At 42.1% G+C, this 15190-nt stretch overlaps 1 protein-coding gene across 5 annotated transcripts in view; it reads left to right on the top strand.

Moving 5' to 3' along the window:
* The window catches only part of LOC117432309 (anoctamin-5-like), a 33601-nt gene continuing 18411 nt past the window's right edge, over positions 1 to 15190 (top strand). Inside the window, exons 1-5 of one of the 5 annotated variants that reach the window (XM_034054025.3) lie at positions 1 to 286; positions 8252 to 8296; positions 9628 to 9698; positions 11577 to 11624; positions 13241 to 13282. In XM_034054025.3, the coding sequence (XP_033909916.1) occupies positions 193 to 286; positions 8252 to 8296; positions 9628 to 9698; positions 11577 to 11624; positions 13241 to 13282 (300 nt within the window). In that variant the 5' untranslated portion in view covers positions 1 to 192. The remainder of the gene's footprint in view (positions 287 to 8251; positions 8297 to 9627; positions 9699 to 11576; positions 11625 to 13240; positions 13283 to 15190) is intronic. The other 4 variants (XM_034054027.3, XM_034054026.3, XM_034054028.3 and 1 more) reach the window with 4 other exon arrangements.

Here is a 15190-nt window from a genome sequence, read left to right as displayed (position 1 = left end):
AGAGAGAGAGATCTTGTCAAAACGCCGAGAAAAAAGTAGCCGTCGAGAAGAGAGAGTCTGAGGCTTTCATTGCAGAACCAGACTAGAACGAACCGGCTTGTGGAATAGCAAAAAGCAGGCTGGCATCGGCACTGGCACTGGTACCGGTACCGGGTTGGTCTGATTAGTAATTGTGTTCTTGTGTTATTTTGCATGGCAGAGACGGACAGTATGAAAAAATTAAGGGGGGGCGAGAAAGAACCAACTTTAATAGAAATGTCCCCGAAGACGGACGAATCAAGTGGAGGTGAGTTTTAAAAAATAAAAACACAAACCATATAGATGATTAGCCTATTGTTTTAATCCATACGGGAAGATTAGTTTAGAAGTGCATTTCAGATTTCATTTTTTTCAAAAGTAATAACGTTGCGCTGAGTTCAGTACTGTAAGATGCTACATAATTTGTTTCTCATCTACGCACACACCACACGTAATCGAAAATTTAGCCAAGAGATCTGAGCATACGAAAAGTTTAGCTGCGTAAGCATATATATATATATATATATATATATATATATATATATATATATATATATATATATATATATATATAAATTACATTTACTATAATAACGGGAACACAAATGTATTAGTCATGACTTCCAATCAGCACTGTGTGTCGTACCGTTTAGAACGCCCAGGATTGTCGTGTCCGTTCTAGAATTGGCATTCGGAATGTTTTGTATTATTGTATGTAATTATACATAATTTACTGGTTGATTTCAACGAGGTGTTTTTAAAAATGTATCCACGGGATGCGGTGGTAATGTTGACATAACAGTCCGGCTGAAAATTAAATGAAGAGAGCGCTAATGTGTTAATAATTTAACATGGAAGGCCCCGTTTTGATCACAGAGCAAAGCGTTAATCAAAAGCAACGGTCATAAGGACTGCTCGTGTGGTGAGGTTTTACCATTATTATATTACCATACGATGTATGCCTTCGGTACCGCCGGGTGTCGGTAGGAAAATTAGGGCGTGGCCTCGTTATCATGTTCACCTTAAATTATACATCATTTTCACCCAGGTTATCGAAACAAACACGTCAAATCAGGTGTTATCAAGAGCAAACGCTATCACAAACACAGAACAGATACGCAGCGTGTGAGGGATACAACAAAGGAGACAGTGTACAGAAAAATAATAATCAATATAATAATCAATAAAAGTTAAAACAACGTATGATTTCTTTTAGGTTGTAAAGCATATTTTGTAGTCAGTTGCATGAGGGAAGTTTTCCTTTTTGTTTAATAGTTGAATGTAGCCTTTATGTGTAAAATAATAATACAACATTTTTCTGCATTCAATTTCCCATACAACACACACACACACACACACAGAGGCACGCACACTTAGTCACACACGCACGCACACTCAGTCACACAAGAACGCACGCAGCACGACGCACACTCAGTCACACGCACACTCAGTCACACGCACACTGGTTTAGCAGATTTTCAGTACAGCATCTGTTTCTGTGCCCTTAAAAACGACATCATTTTCAGGATACGTTGTACACGCAGGATGCACGCATCGGCACTGCACAATCCCTACATTCACTTAGTTAAGCATCATTCGGGACATTTATGGAAAAGCAGTTGTGTTGTTTAATCGACAGAAATTCTAGAAGCCTGGGGAGTTAAAAACTTAAACTTTGACTGCTTTGAATTTCAGAGGTGTGTGTTTGAACAGGCTTGAGACACAGTGTTGTCACATGACAGTTCTTGAAACCACTTTTAAGGGCATAAGGGAAACTAAGTAACCTCTGTCTCGGTTTTGATCGAAAGTTAAGTAACAAGCATACAGATCCGGTGGCACTGGAACCATTTTTAAAGTGGGGTGCTGAAAGCCAGTGAACAAAACTGTAACCCCTGTATATGATGGAAGCCATTCCACCCCTAGTTCCAGCGCCCCTGCGCAGATCTTGTACTGTTTGCCTGGTATGTTTTCTGTATGCTGTAAGGTGTGCCTGGTATGCTAGTCTGTATGATGTACTGTTTGCCTGGTGTGCTAGTCTGTATGCTGTACTGTTTGCCTGGGGGTTAGCCTGTGTGCTGTACTGTTTGCCTGGGGGTTAGCCTGTGTGCCTTGTGTGCTAGTCTGTATGCTGTACTGTGTGCCTGGTGTGCTAGTCTGTATGCTGTAATGTGTGCCTTGTGTGCTAGTCTGTATGATGTACTGTTTGCCTGGTGTGCTAGTCTGTATGCTGTACTGTTTGCCTGGGGTGAGCCTGTGTGCTAGTCTGTATGCGGTACTGTGTGCCTTGTGTGCTAGTCTGTATGCTGTACGGTGTGCCTTGTGTGCTAGTCTGTATGCTGTACTGTGTGCCTGGTGTGCTAGTCTGTATGCTGTACTGTGTGCCTGATATGCTAGTCTGTATGATGTACTGTTTGCCTGGTGTGCTAGTCTGTATGCTGTACTGTTTGCCTGGGGGTTAGCCTGTGTGCCTTGTGTGCTAGTCTGTATGCAGTACTGTTTGCCTGGTGTGCTAGTCTGTATGCTGTACTGTGTGCCTGATGTGCTAGTCTGTGTGATGTACTCTTTGCCTGGTGTGCTAGTCTGTATGCTGTACTGTTTGCCTGGGGGTTAGCCTGTGTGCTAGTCTGTATGCGGTACTGTGTGCCTGATGTGCTAGTCTGTATGCTGTACGATTTTCCTGGTAACTTGTTGGGATGTGTTGCTTCCTCTTGCTACCATTGCTTATACCTAGAAAGCAGTCTTGTCTTGTGATAATGCACAAAGAACATTTTCGAATCTGACTAAAACTGCTACAATACAAGCATACCAACACCACCACTGTTAATTACTGTAGCCTATATCCTGATATAGTCAAAATACTACATTGCGGTAGGTGCTTCCCAGAATGATGCTGTCGCTAGTAATCACAGTTGACATAGCTGCACTGCACTGTAATTACATTTTAGAGATATTTGATGAACACTGCATGCATATTCTGGTGCTCTGTAGTTACTGCATCCTGAATCCTGCTGCATTATTAGATCAGTATTTCATCACTTATTGAATGAGCTACAATTGGAAATTCCCGAGTCTAAACGGTTATCTGAAAATATAATACCGAACCCTATATTATCCTTAATAAAAGAGTACCATCGTAAAAGCATTGCAAAGTGTAATAAAGCACTGTAAAGAATAGCAACACATTTTTATAAGGGAATAGCTTGGGATGTTGGTGTGTACCAGTAACTGGGTGGGGGAAGCTGTGCTGCACATCCCCTTTAAGAATCCTGTCCACATGGTCAGAATTCCTTTTAGCTAAACATGGGCATGCAGTGAAGCCCTGTAGTCAGTCTGGGTGAGTCACCACGACCACCCCCCCTCCACAGTCTCCTCTTACCCACCATGACCCACAGCTTTTGTAAACACACACACACACACACACACACACACACAGGATGAAGAGTTTCATGGTGACACATCATGTGCATCTTAACTCTGCATTACCATCCTTTCTCCCCATTTGTAGTCGTGTCTGGAGCTAGGATTACGTTTGTTTTTTAATTTGTCGTGGTTTCTTACCATATACTTTTAGTGGCTTTTTAATGAAGTATAACCAACCAAACCTAAGATGTTACCTATAAGAAGCTTAACCTGCACAGTAATTTCTGTTTCCTGACCTCACCCATGAAAAGGACTGCTTGCATTGCAGCTTTCCAGATTGTACCATTTTATTACTGTAACCCTGTGTGATTGTGTGTGCAGATTGCCGTATCATTGTTCATGTTTAGTTTTGCACCCCTGCTCGAGCAGTATTCTCATATCAGCACTGTGTGTTAAGCTGGGATTGTGACACACAGACTCCCCTGTTGTGGGACTGCTTTACTCATCAGCTGATTCAACCAAAACACACGTTTCCCAGAGGAGGAAGCATCTGCTTAATGAAGTGAATCAAATACTAAGTGGCAATAGAAACCAGTCTTGTGGTGGCAGGAACGCTACTGAGTGGTTTGTATTTCCGACAGGTAACCAGTGGTTTTATGGCTATGGTGCTCTGGCAACGGCACAGCCCTTGGCTATACTGGAGTATATGGCACCCAGTTGTATCAACGCGTTCATCACCTTGTGTTTGCACTGAACTGCTCCACACTTGGCTGTATTCTACTACTGCTTTCAGTTATAACTATTTTATGTATTTTGTACTTGATTTTACTCTTAAAGGTAACTGTATTCACATTTTTTGCAATTGGTCTTACATAGGGTAGCAGTGTGGAGTAGTGGTTAGGGCGCTGGACTCTTGACCGGAGGGTCGTGGGTTCAATCCCCGATGGGGGACACTGCTGCTGTACCCTTGAGCAAGGTACTTTACCTAGATTGCTCCAGTAAAAACCCAACTGTATAAATGGGTAATTGTATGTAAAAATAATGTGATATCTTGTAACAATTGTAAGTCGCCCTGGATAAGGGCGTCTGCTAAGAAATAAATAATAATAAAAAAAATAATAATTGAAATTGTTCTTATCCATTTATCGTACTTACTACTTGCTCTTAATGGAACTTACTCTTAAGCAAATATTTTTACTAGAAGTTGAACTGCTCTTAGTCGAATTCACTGTCAAACTGTATTTCTCTAAGTTGAATTACTGACTTTATATAAAAAATGAATATAAATATATCAATGAAGTAAAACAAACTATAGATGCTATTGCAATGGGATTATTGCTCCTGACCCTCAGTAAAGGATCAGTGGGTCTGCCCAGCCTTGCCTGGAGAACTCTAATAACTGGCAGCTCAGGAAGGGCATCAGCTCTGAATGTTATCAGCGCAGCCCCAGAGCAGGGTGGTCCTCTATCTGATAGGGTACAGTCCGTGCATGCTACTGGCTGCCTGTATCTGGAGCAGCAGACATGCAGAGACTGACCCAGAATCGTTCCCATTTCCTCCTCACCAGTTTAGAAGGGCTTCCTTTACTAATCTCTCGCGGCAATTCAAGGCCTCAGCATGGAACAAAACTGTCAGTGTAGCCAGACTAAAAATAACTCTGTCTGTTGAGTAGTAATTCGGGAATTTGTAAATATACTACCAAAAAAGGAAGTCACTCTAGTGCTGTAATTAATTAGGTGTTTCAAAGCCATTTATAAACAAAGTTGAACTAAACGGTGGTAAGGACAGGGTAATGAAAGTAGTGAGTAGTAAAGGCAGGAACTTGAAACCAGGACCCATCAACTAGATCAAATGATAGTGTTGATAAGATACTCTATGCTTGCAGTTTTGTCTCCATGGTTATACTGTGCTTTTACCACAGTTTACCCTGGTTTGCCATATTTATTAATATGCTTTACCATACCTTGCAAATTCTTTGCAGTGCCTACCAGTGCTTTACCATGCTTTCACTGTGCTTTATTACACTTTGGTAGGCTTGTACTATGGGAGGCTTTTATAAGGGATAATGTAGTATTAGGTATTGTTTGTTTCATTTGGGCACACACCAATTGCTTTCTAATTATTTTTGTACAACCTATTGAAAGGTTGACTTACCAGACAAACCTTTATTCATCCCACAGAAAACATACATGCTAGTTGCAAACATTTACACAACAATATATAAAGATGGATAAATAGATAGATATAGATCATTTCAGTGGAAGTTAAGAGTTTCATGTTTGGTGATTTTTATGCATGTTCTGTTTTACAGTTTCTACTGTTCCTAGTAAACCCATAGGAAATAAATACAAGGTCAGCAAGCAAGCAAGAGAGAGAGAAAAGGCACATCATTTTATAGCAATTATTAAGATTGGTTGGTCTGCAATAAAATAAGACAGCTTCACAGCTCCTTATCTGCCCGTTGCATGATCAGTCCCTTTGCTTTACTTCCATGAAATGAACTCCAGTCTGCAGTGTGATCATCTCCAGGGTCACTGTGCTGTTTGCTGTGAAGCATGGAGACTGTGCAAGGCCGTTCCCATGGAAACCAAGGCTGGAAAAGGGTTGGCAGTGTGGAAATCTTTGGAATTTCTTTAAAAATGAATCTCTGCTAAAGAAAATCTTTTATATTTACAGGTCTGGAAAAAGGTTTTCAGACACGCTTACCAATTAAAGGAATAGATTTTTTTTTTTATTTTTTTTTTACCAGAGGGTCATATTTATTAGATACAGTGCTAAATTTAAAACCATCATTTTATTTTCTAGAAAATGCTTATGTTGCAAAGCTTCAGTTACACCTCGGGGAGTTCATTCACTACATGCATATTGTTTCTTAGTTCTGTAGCATTAGAAGTTTAATGGAAGTTTAAAAATGCTGGGTTAGGTGCTTTGGGCCTATACAGTATTTAGTTCCAGTATTTCAGTAAATTTGAGAGTGGGTGTTCCCATGGCAACAGGCACAGAAAGAAGGCATGTGTTTCAACATCTGAAGAGTATCTACAGCCTGCTTCATTCCCAAGTCATCCTGCATCTCTGAGTAGAAGATCAAAAGTAACCTGTTTCATTGTGAGATCTCCCTGCGCGCCCTTTCATGTTGTGAGAGTCTGCACTTACTGCATTGCTGAAAAAATAAATGTATATTGCCGTTGATCCACTTTCGTCATAGCTGCAATACGCCTTGCCAAAACACTGAGACTGTTTATGAAAATATAATTATTTAAAATATAAAATAAAAAACCCCACTGAGGACAGTGTTAGTCTTCAGCCACTGCTTGTGGTTCATGCTGAAGATAGTTCAAAAAAGAAACTTTAATTAGATAGGAAGTAGAATAAAACTAAAGTGTTGACGAGAAGTCATGCCTTTTGTGCTCCAATGGAAAACGCTTGAGATGAGAAAGTTACAACAGGTTTTTACTATCAAATATATAGTGCCCACTGCAGGCCTTTTTCTGTGGTTGGGACTGTGAATGACCCAGTGCACCACTGACACCTCGGTGATGGGAGATTTATCATCCACTGATAATGTTTAGGCTTAGGACAACAAAACTGATTTCACAAACTGCAAAGGGAACAATCCTGTCCATACAGAGCTCCAAGCTTGAACTACAGTACACAACCCTGAAAAGATTAAAGAGAAGCCTGAGGTTTACTGAGGTTTCCTCCTCCTGTCTGATTCTCTGTACATTCTTCTGATCCATGACTGACCTTTTTGATGGATTTCCTGGAGCTCAGAGCTCAAATATTTGCATGACCCTAAATTTGTTTGTAAATTGTAGCTCTTCTTTGCATATTTACTGCCCACTGTATACCCTGCTGTGCTTGAAGAAATGAAGCCGTGCATGCATTTTTATTACTCTGTTTATTTGCATTTGGAAGTGCATTCGTTCTGAGATGTCATGTGTTCTGTTTCTGAAACAAAAACACATTGAAAACACCAAGTTATCAAATGTGCCCGGCCATTTAAAGTAGAGATATCAAAAACGAAATCATTGGGGCATCCTTATCCAGCACAAAGCAAACAGGCATAACTGTAAAAGCGGTCGGGGTCAGGGTTGCCCCAATTGTTTCTACTAACTTGGCGTGTGTTTTTGATGCAGGTTCAACCCTCTTTTATTGTTCCTGAAAAACACAAGCCATGTTAGTAGAAACAGTTCTCACTGATAACTGGGTGTGATGAACTACCGTTCTTCAATTGCAGTATGTGAAATTCTATCACTGAAGAATTTGCCTGGTGGAATTCTTTACTTCTGCAGGAAGGTGGTACTTTACAAACGATAAAATGAAGCTTTATAATAGTCCACATACTGTACAGTAGAATGTGATCTTTGATGAAAACATAGGTGCTAACAAGCCTGGAGCACACTGACAATGTATAGAATATATCATGGGGCAGTTAGTTCCTGCTGTTGCCAAGGTTTTTAAAGCAAACATGAATTGCAGCCGTTTTCAGTGATTAGAACATAAGAACATAAGAAAGTTTACAAACGAGAGGAGGCCATTCAGCCCATCTTGCTCGTTTGGTTGTTAGTAGCTTATTGATCCCAGAATCTCATCAAGCAGCTTCTTGAAGGATCCCAGGGTGTCAGCTTCAACAACATTACTGGGGAGTTGGTTCCAGACCCTCACAATTCTCTGTGTAAAAAAGTGCCTCCTATTTTCGTGAAATCATACCTATGTAAACAACTAAATAACGCGCACAGTTCTACGGTAGGATTTCTGGCACACTTTGTGCTATTATTGTTATTATGATATTTTATTTTCAAAAACCATGGTGGCATCTCCAGGTCTCCTGAGCTTTCTTTTTTTCTTAACCTGCTCTTCTTTTCCCTTGAAGATGGGGTAGCAGTGCTGACCGGGTACAGGATGAAATGGCTGGCAGGTATCGGTTCAGATGGTTTTGAAGTCTTTGTGTTTGTGGTGTCCGGGTCGGGGGCTCGTTCCTCGTTCTTTGTATTTCTCTCCAGTGTCGCTCGCATTCCCTCTCCAGGATCACTGCTCCTTCTCTCTCTCTGTAGCATCTCTGTAGCGTTCTGGTTGTCCAGCAGTGTTTTCATTCTTCTATATGTATACATTTTATGTTCATGTCCAGGATCCTCTCTTTCCATAGACCCCCCCCCCCCCCGGCTGTTTTGACAAAGCCATTTATCACATAAGCAATGACCCTCATTTATATCATACCCAACCCCCCTCCAAAATCTGTACCAATTAATGGTTCCAGGGGGTGCGGACGAGACAGGTACATACTGTATGTTTAGGGATTGAATCCTGCGCTTTTTTTTTTGTACTTGCTCCTACTGCATTAATACACAGGAATTTAATGTCAAGCCTCTCTTTCAACGACAATCAGCGCAATTTTGCCCATGTCTCTAAATTCTTTTTTTTTTCCAAAATGTTTGTAGAAACCTTAACAAGATTGAAACTGGGGGGGGAGAATTGCAAAATGAAGGTTATAAAGAAGCTGTTCCTTTTCTGATCCTGTTTATTTCATACAGTGATCTTTTATAATCCTTATTGGTTCTCTCTTTCCATCCTATTTCAAATGAATTGCCTGCTGAACTGGGAATAGTAATATCTTCGGCATGTTAAAAGCACATGTACAGTAGGAACTGGAACCCCGGGCCGGTTAGTGGACCTACTTTTAACCCTCATTGTCAATTGCTTGTAAGGTTAAATGAGGAACACTTATTATCCATTCAAAACACTTTTTACACAGTCCGCTTGTCAGGTCATTTTTAAAACTTTCTAGTGACCTGGAAAAAAAGAAATAAAAAGCACTACCCTGGATGAAAAAGCACACCGAACCTCAATCCCTAATCTAGCCTTGCTGTACAGTGTTCTTTATTGTCATGCAGTGCCAGTGATATGCAGGAAAGCATCCCTCTTGTGTTTCACTGTCCTCCAGATAGTATGCAGTTCCATCTTTTAGCATTTCAAATGGGTATGGGTTAAAATGTGTTCGTAGAAACTGACAGATCATTTCCATATCATCATCATCATCATCATCGTCATCATCATCATCTTCCACAGCCAGCAAGGGAGGAAGTAATATCAACCTACAGTTGTATAATGGGGAACTTCTCCCAACTTGAATAACCATTGTCATTACTGAGGCCATAATGACCACTTATCCATTCACCTTTTCTTTTGTCCTTAATAACTATACGTTACTTAGGCCTATTTATATATTTTTTTCTTTTTTCTTTCTTCCAGGGGAAGACAATAATGGACACGGCTGTCTACCAAGCTCCGCCACAGCCTCCCACCTTCCCGGCATTCCCGAGGTAAACTAGATGCAATGATCACGCCAGGGCAGTACAGGGATGCTAAGTTAAGTCTAGCACGGCCTAATGCAAACACTGTGCAATTTATCGTTACACATCCTTCCTGCAGTTTCAGAAATGTAATTGTCTTAATCCTCTGGGAATTTTCCTTCAGCGCCAGGGTATTTGTTTTGACTGCAAAGTTGCTGTCCTTGGACTGTGAATTGTATTCTTGTTTTTCCACCAACATCTTGAACTTTCTTCTACTTTTTAGTTTACTTTTTGCTTTTGACGTGATTTCCTGGAGCCTTTGTTCTCAGCGGATATGAGGCACGTGTGTTATTCTCATTCAGCAGTTCAAATAGATTGCCAAATAGACCGAAAATGAAAACCTAGACCTTATTAAACAACTCGAATAGGAGATCTAGTCTTGCAAACATGCTGGTGCCCTGAGATCAGCTCTGCAGTGTGAGGCAGAGAGGTAAAGAGATGGGGCACAACAGGAAGAGAGCAGGGTGTATTCTAGTCTCACTTCCTGCTGGAGGCTACAGTGACAGCACAAGAAAACTGGCAGAGTCATCCCTCCCATCACCAGCTGAAGGTTTTTTTATTTTTAGGAAAGGGACGGCAACACAGTTTGTAGAAACAGGAAAACAGGGGGTGGAGTTACGGGGGAGGTTTTTGCAAGGGGCAATCCCATTGGGGAAAGGTTAATGCTGTGAGCGTGGTTTCTACGAACTGTGCTGGCTACCCTGCCCTCAGAAGTACTTCATATTGTATCAACACGATCCTTAACATCTGGCAACACGCAGTGCACTGCAAACCCTCGTCTAGCAGTAGCTCATATCCCTCGCCAGCTTTTATTACACAGCCAAAAACATGTAAAACTTGTATTTGTTTTAGAGACTCTGAAAGCACCGACGTGCAAAGATGTGTCTGATCTGTCTTCCAGCATGTTTATCTGCTATTTTCACCCTGCACTGTGAGAAGCGATTCAGTTTGAATCTCAGTTTGAAGACAAAGCACCATCACACCATTGTATAAACTCACTGATGACAAGTTGCAGGTACAAATGAAGGTGCCGGAATGTAAATTGAGTTTGTGCCGTGCATAATGTGTCCCTGTGCCAGTCTCTCTTTTTTTCATTTCTGCAAGGTATTGCAAATGGAACGTTCCTTCTGCATTGTGTACACGTTAACGCAAGCTAATTGTGTTGGTTTCCAACGATGATCCTGCCACTAGCATGTCAACGTTTTAAATGCGCCTTGCTGTTTTAGTTTAATTTGATATTTGTAATCAAGGTGCAGATCGTCAGCAGTTGAGGTCTGGATCGTGTCTCTTGACAATTCACTTGGCCGTTATTATGATTTCATTTTCTTATTCAGATTAAGTTTGATATTGTACTGCGTGGCTTGCATTCATCACTTGCAATTCTTACACCTCGGCCCGGGCCACGGACCCCATTGGCGCCTCACTGCCTCTTCCTGACCCTGTTTTAGTCATACTGTTCAACTCACTCCATTGTAACATCACATTACAAGTCTGAGGACCAGGAGACTTTCAGAAATCCCAGCTGACTATAACTGTCCATCATCTGAAATGAAAATATATATATACATATACATATACATATATATATATATATATATATATATATATATATATATATATATATATATATATATATATATATATGTGTAAACTTTTATAATTTATTTTTTTTAATGCAAAACCGGTCAGACAAAGTGGAGCTGCAAAGTGTCTGGTGCCTGAAAGGGGGCCGAGGAGGAGATTACCCATCGGAAACCTCTGAACTCACCACATCCCATCACTCGTCCACTTCTCCACTAATCTCCCTGTCTCTTCCCCCTCCTTCCCTCCCTCCATGCTTAATGACAGACCCTTAGCACCAGAGAGTCCTCCTGCCTCATCTCCAGTATGCAAGGGGTAAGCAGGGAATGACCACCATGCTCCAGTGTGTGTGTGTGTGAGTGCGTGCGTGTGTGGGGGCCGCGTGTTGTCGTTAACACATGTATATTAATGGCATTAACACCTGGGGAGGGGGGGGCATGAAGTAGCCCATTACTGGTAATCTAGTGGACTGGAAAAAACTGTTATAAATGTATTAAATTAAGCGTGTTAACCAGGGAAGCCTGACTGAGACGCAGAGTCTTGTTTACAGTGGAGACCTGCTATTGAAACACCACCTGACTAATGACCAGTCTGTTGAATCCCCATGTCTATATCCTATATTTGCCAAACTAATATGCCTGTGCTGAACTGTACTGTACTGTTTGCGCTGTGAATAGGAATATTTGAGAATCAAAGTTCTTAACAAGTCCTGTAACTCGTTTCCAACACCTACAGATTCTCTATACTATCTACCCTCTTGATAATATAAGTGGGTTACTGTGGTATAGCTGTTGCAGCCACTACTTTAAAACGCTACAATATTTTTTTGGTATCTATATATGTAATACACACAGGATAACACCTCTGGGATGCAACAGTGTTGTAAATTCCAGCTCAAGTGGACTAAGGGGTTCCTGAACCTTTCACTTCAGTGACTTACCATAATGAACTGCTTTTTTATTGGAAAGCCCTTAAAACGTGCTTTACAGTGCTGCAGTGCTCCCTCTCTACCGCTCGCACAGGTTATAAGATCATACCTCTCATTTGCCCCATACAGTACACAGCCCCCTTCGTCATGCACGCAGCACCATCGACCACGGGTTTATGAATCACTGACCGCAGGGAACTCCTCCCCAGCCCTGAGTGTTTAGCCTAATCTGCACAATCACCTAACTGCTGTGCAATCGCTCCGTTCACTTGATGCTTGGTCATGTCATTTTAAGGAAGCGTGTACTGGACAAAGAACCCTATTGCATTCCAGTTACTTTTTAAAACTAATACAATACAATACAATTCACATTTCTATCGCGGCTTTCATCTCAAGGAGCCCACAGCCCTTCATACACACACACACACACAAACAAACCAAAAATTCAGATTGGTTTTGTTCTGGCATAAACGTTGCAGGAGTATTGATGTACAATACTCTGATATAAATACACTGTATTACAAACAGCACTACAGTTAAGGTGATATTTTAGTCCTTTAATTGGCATTATCTCTAATTGATTGTTTCAGTTGTGCTCTCTGTGAATCTTAGCATTGCTCACGCATTCATGATACAATCTACTCGGCAAACTGAAGAAATTGCTGATCTCACAGGCACAGAACCATTCGTTCATTAGACAGGCCATTAAGTTCCCCTCAGCCAATCAGACTGACCGATTCGCTATATCTCTCATTGTAGAAAACAATCATGCTGTCTACTTCTGGCACAAACCATTTATTAGAAGGAGGGGTGACAGTAAAAGCCTTGTGGAATGTATTTGAAACAGTTATTAAAACTAAATATGTAAAGTAATTGCTGCTTTTCTAACTTTAATCAATTGATCATATTAACGCCAGCAAGGGAGGGCGTGGGTCTATTTTAATGATCTAAACAACGGGGATCTCAGTACCGCCGCCCCTAAACTGTGCTGGTTGTTTCGCAGATCTGGAGGAAGAGGGTGCTGTTCCTGAAATGCCGCTGCAGGGTACTGTATGGTAAATGGGGGCGAGCTGGGCAGTGGCAGGGCTGCCTGGACTGTTCTGCCTGCCATGATTCACAGCTATTGAACTGCTCTTTACCAGCAGCAGTGTGCCCTCTGCCTGGAACTGGGCTACTCCAGCCCACGAGATCTACTCCAGTCCAGGATTTTGTTCCAGTCAATTATTTATTTGTTGATTGATCTTTAGCCGGAACCTGGTTGGGAAGAAAATCTGGACTGGAATTTGGGGCCACGGAGCTAGGGCTTCTAAAAAAGTATACTAGTATTGCACATGCTAACAGACACCACCTCATTTGCTTGCAATCAGCCTTGGATAGATTTTTTTTCACAAAATCTGAATCATTTGGAAGCGCAGCAAATACTGAACCAGGCAGAAACAACAGCACAGATCTCATGCTATAGGATGATGAGCAGGTAAGAGATTAAATATTCCCCATACCCCACTCGGTCAAACATACCGAGTGGTACACATGCCCTCTGAAGAAGAGTCCATGGGCTGCACTGGGCTGTGTTGTTTGACCCTGTCTCTATCTGAGGCTGTATTGGAGGGTACACTGCGTGGATGGCGCAGTGCAATGGTGGGAGCGTTGCTCAATAATCTCTGCTGCATAACCACCAGCCTTTAGGTGCTCGCTGCCTGGGTGTAGTTTAGTCTCGTGTTGACATTGCTGTGAATCCTTACTAAACCAGCATCGTGAGGGGGCTGGCGGGGTGTTGTTTTAATGTCCCAGCCAGGTCAATAACCAGTGGGTTCTCTCTCTCTCTCTCTCTCTCTCTCTCTCTCTCTCTCTCTCTCTCTCTCTCTCTCTCTCTCATACGTTTACACTGGGAGTTGTCAGATGCTTCTTTCTGTGTTTCGCTGGCCTCTTTTTGAACAGTGACTGGCAGCGCAGCTGTGCCAGTGCAGGACTGTCGTGTTTGAAAATATCTCTGCTGTAATGTGACCCTGCATGTGCTGCCACCACACCAGAGAGCTCTGTTCCTCCCTTCAGCAGTATCCCCCACCCTGTAAATCTGTGCATACAATTACAATAAACAGTAGGCACAAATCAAGGTCTTCTTTGAACAGTGTACTCTGCAAGGCTGCTGAAGCTAGGCTTGGTCTCTCCCACCCTGCTGCAGAGCTATTAAAAGCAAGCTGAGGTCAGATGAGCTTGGGAAAGAACTGCTGCAGGAGGCGGGGTGGGGGAGGGACAGGGTGCTCTGTCAGCTGCTTCCAGTGCGTTCACTTGCAGTACCGAGGGAAGAGTTTTTGTGCCAGTGCACACGGATCACACGACGTCAAGCTTGTAAAAACAGAAAAAAGAAATACCAGCTGACTAACCTCCCCCCCCATGCCCCATGATATACAAACCTTGCTTCCTGTATAATAAAGGCCAGATCGCAGCCTGTTCTATATATCAGTGAGGGTCTGTATCACAGTGCCGGAGAACATCCTTCAATCATTCCTCCTACAACAGAGCTGCATGCTGCCCTGCTCCTGCTCTGCAGGCCTCCGTGCTTTTTAAAGGTCAATAGTTCGATTCTGTGGCTACAGAACCAAAAATACAAGTATTTATTTCAACAGGGGTGTTTTGAATGTTTCTGGCCCTACTTGGTGTTAGTTAGATAACTTCACCTTTAACACTTTGTTAACCTTTCTGCTCACAGCCCGGCGGTCGCATGCTACACTTTCTGCTGTGATATTGAAAGGGGAAGTCGAATCCCTATCGGTCATTGAGAAACACACTGTGGTTTCAGTGGTGGAGCCTCTATAAGATGGAACACACCCCACCCACCTCCCTCCTCAGTGCCTCTCTAAGACAGGGGAGGACACATTCTGATTTGCCTAAAGGCTCTTTGTATGATGCTTGGGTGACCTTGCACACTTGGCCCTGACAGCCCCACGTAGTT

Source organism: Acipenser ruthenus, chromosome 27 (genome assembly GCF_902713425.1).
Source record: "Acipenser ruthenus chromosome 27, fAciRut3.2 maternal haplotype, whole genome shotgun sequence".
Classification (NCBI taxonomy): Eukaryota; Metazoa; Chordata; class Actinopteri; order Acipenseriformes; family Acipenseridae; genus Acipenser; species Acipenser ruthenus.
Note: the sequence above shows the minus strand (reverse complement) of the source record. Positions and strands in the feature narration are given on the sequence as shown.